Raw genomic sequence first — 1,659 nt, 5'->3', positions numbered from 1 at the left:
GTCACATATTTTTGAGGACTGCCTGTGAGGTAGTACTCATATGCCATCAGATTTCGAAACAATGATTCTGTTGAATCAGAAATTTCCCATTCTGGAATGATCATTGCCTTTTTATTGAATTCAATATGAAATGAACTCTTATCTTCCGACTTTTTGAAGGAAATCCCTGCCTCTTTAAGCTCTAGAGCTGAATTTATATTCGCCACGTTATCTGTATTTCCAGATTGCAAATGAGAGATTTTTTTTGCAAATGAAGAACACTGGATGTCATGTACAATGCCAAGAAGATGGTGACCAGTAATAGGGACTTCAGGAAGATCTTGCGCCGGTAAAATGCTATTTCCTAGTAAAGGCGATATTAGAGATTCGACGTTGTCTTCATCATTGATCTTGATCATGTTAAACAATTGATCAATGATGAAAAATGGGATCTGATTCTCTGATACCATTAGATCATGAAGCAAATGGCCCACTATATGCACATACTGGAAAATGCGGTCATTTTCATCTCAATATTCTGGGTGTTGAAACTTACGGAGAAATTCGATGATAAAACAACCATCAAGAATCAACATTTGCACGAATTTATCTTTATCAAGTTGGATGTCTTCTGCATAACATTTCCGCGCCTTCTCTTCTAACTGTCTTATAGTGGCAACGTATCTTTCTACGCTCGACTCTTTTCTTCTTTCCAGAAGCAACTTTAGATACCAGACTTTGTGCTGCTCCATGTTCTGCAAGTTCTTTTTATCGCTGTGAAATGGGCCAATAGCTATTATTTCTGGATTATAAGCCTCTGGATTTATGCTGCGCAAATGATCGCTAACTCTAAACATTGACGGCTTTGAAGGTGCAGAAGACAAGCTATTAAGCATATTATCAATGTTAACAGTGACAGAGTCTGCTCCTGTCTGAGACATTTTTAATTGTTCGTGGAAAGTCAAAAACAACTACCTTGATTTATCAACAAACTAATCTATAAAATTCTGTGCAAACTTTTGAAAAAACTTTATTATGGATCGAAAATCCAAAATTTCTGGCTAACTCACATAATCTTTTTCTGAGGATTTCTTGATTAATCAACACTGAATGCCTTGTCAAATGTCAACTCTCCCCATGAATCTTCCCTTCTCCCAGCTTGAAATTTGCCAGCCGATGAGATCTGAAATTGACTAGCTACTGGGTAAATCGCTATGTGAAGGAATCAAGAAAGATAGGTGCAAACGCAGGGAGTAGAATGACAACTTTTACTGGTAAACTGATCAACTAGTCAACAAAAAAACCTATTGCCCAGGCTGCTGCTTTCAGTCGATCTGTTCTTACTTAGAACTTACTGTGGAAACTACGAGTTTTACTTGTTAACAATTTCCGTACATTGATGCCGATAATTATCTTGAAATTAGAAGTATGCAAACTGTATAATCAAAAGTAATTATTGTCTGTAAAATTTTAAATACCACTTGGCCCAAAATTCTTGCCAGTGCAATACTATAAGGGTGTGCTTAATTGCAAGCATGAATTTTACATGGAAAAAAAATTTTAATTTTAGATAATTTAATTGCTTAAAATTTATTTTGATGAAAGTTGTCAATTAAATATGTTTGATCAAACTTAGAAAATGTTATATTTATCAATTTTTTATTAATGGTAAATGAGAGA

General features: G+C 35.0%; 1 protein-coding gene across 1 annotated transcript; it reads right to left on the bottom strand.

Moving 5' to 3' along the window:
- Position 1: 1 nt before the first annotated feature.
- Positions 2–920, bottom strand: LOC111385736 (UPF0481 protein At3g47200-like). Its single transcript, XM_023010152.1, has 3 exons — positions 536–920; positions 108–439; positions 2–22 (listed from the first exon to the last, which is right to left on the bottom strand). The coding sequence occupies exons 1-3, from the start codon at positions 918–920 to the stop codon at positions 2–4; spliced, it is 738 nt and encodes a 245-aa protein (XP_022865920.1).
- Positions 921–1,659: the final 739 nt, after the last annotated feature.

The sequence above is a fragment of the Olea europaea genome, unplaced genomic scaffold (assembly GCF_002742605.1).
Source record: "Olea europaea var. sylvestris unplaced genomic scaffold, O_europaea_v1 scaffold3268, whole genome shotgun sequence".
Classification (NCBI taxonomy): Eukaryota; Viridiplantae; Streptophyta; class Magnoliopsida; order Lamiales; family Oleaceae; genus Olea; species Olea europaea.
The sequence above is the reverse complement of the archived record's forward strand: the minus strand, read 5'-3'. Positions and strand labels throughout refer to the sequence as shown.

Excerpts from the sequence above, each read along its gene's own strand:
- LOC111385736 (XM_023010152.1), bottom strand. The coding sequence starts at position 920 with ATGTCTCAGACAGGAGCAGACTCTGTCACTGTTAACATTGATAATATG. Across the intron at positions 440-535 it reads TTTTATCATCGAATTTCTCC|AGAATCAGATCCCATTTTTC; the intron begins GTAAGTTTCAAC and ends TAATGGTATCAG. Across the intron at positions 23-107 it reads ATATTGAATTCAATAAAAAG|GCAGTCCTCAAAAATATGTG; the intron begins GCAATGATCATT and ends ACTACCTCACAG.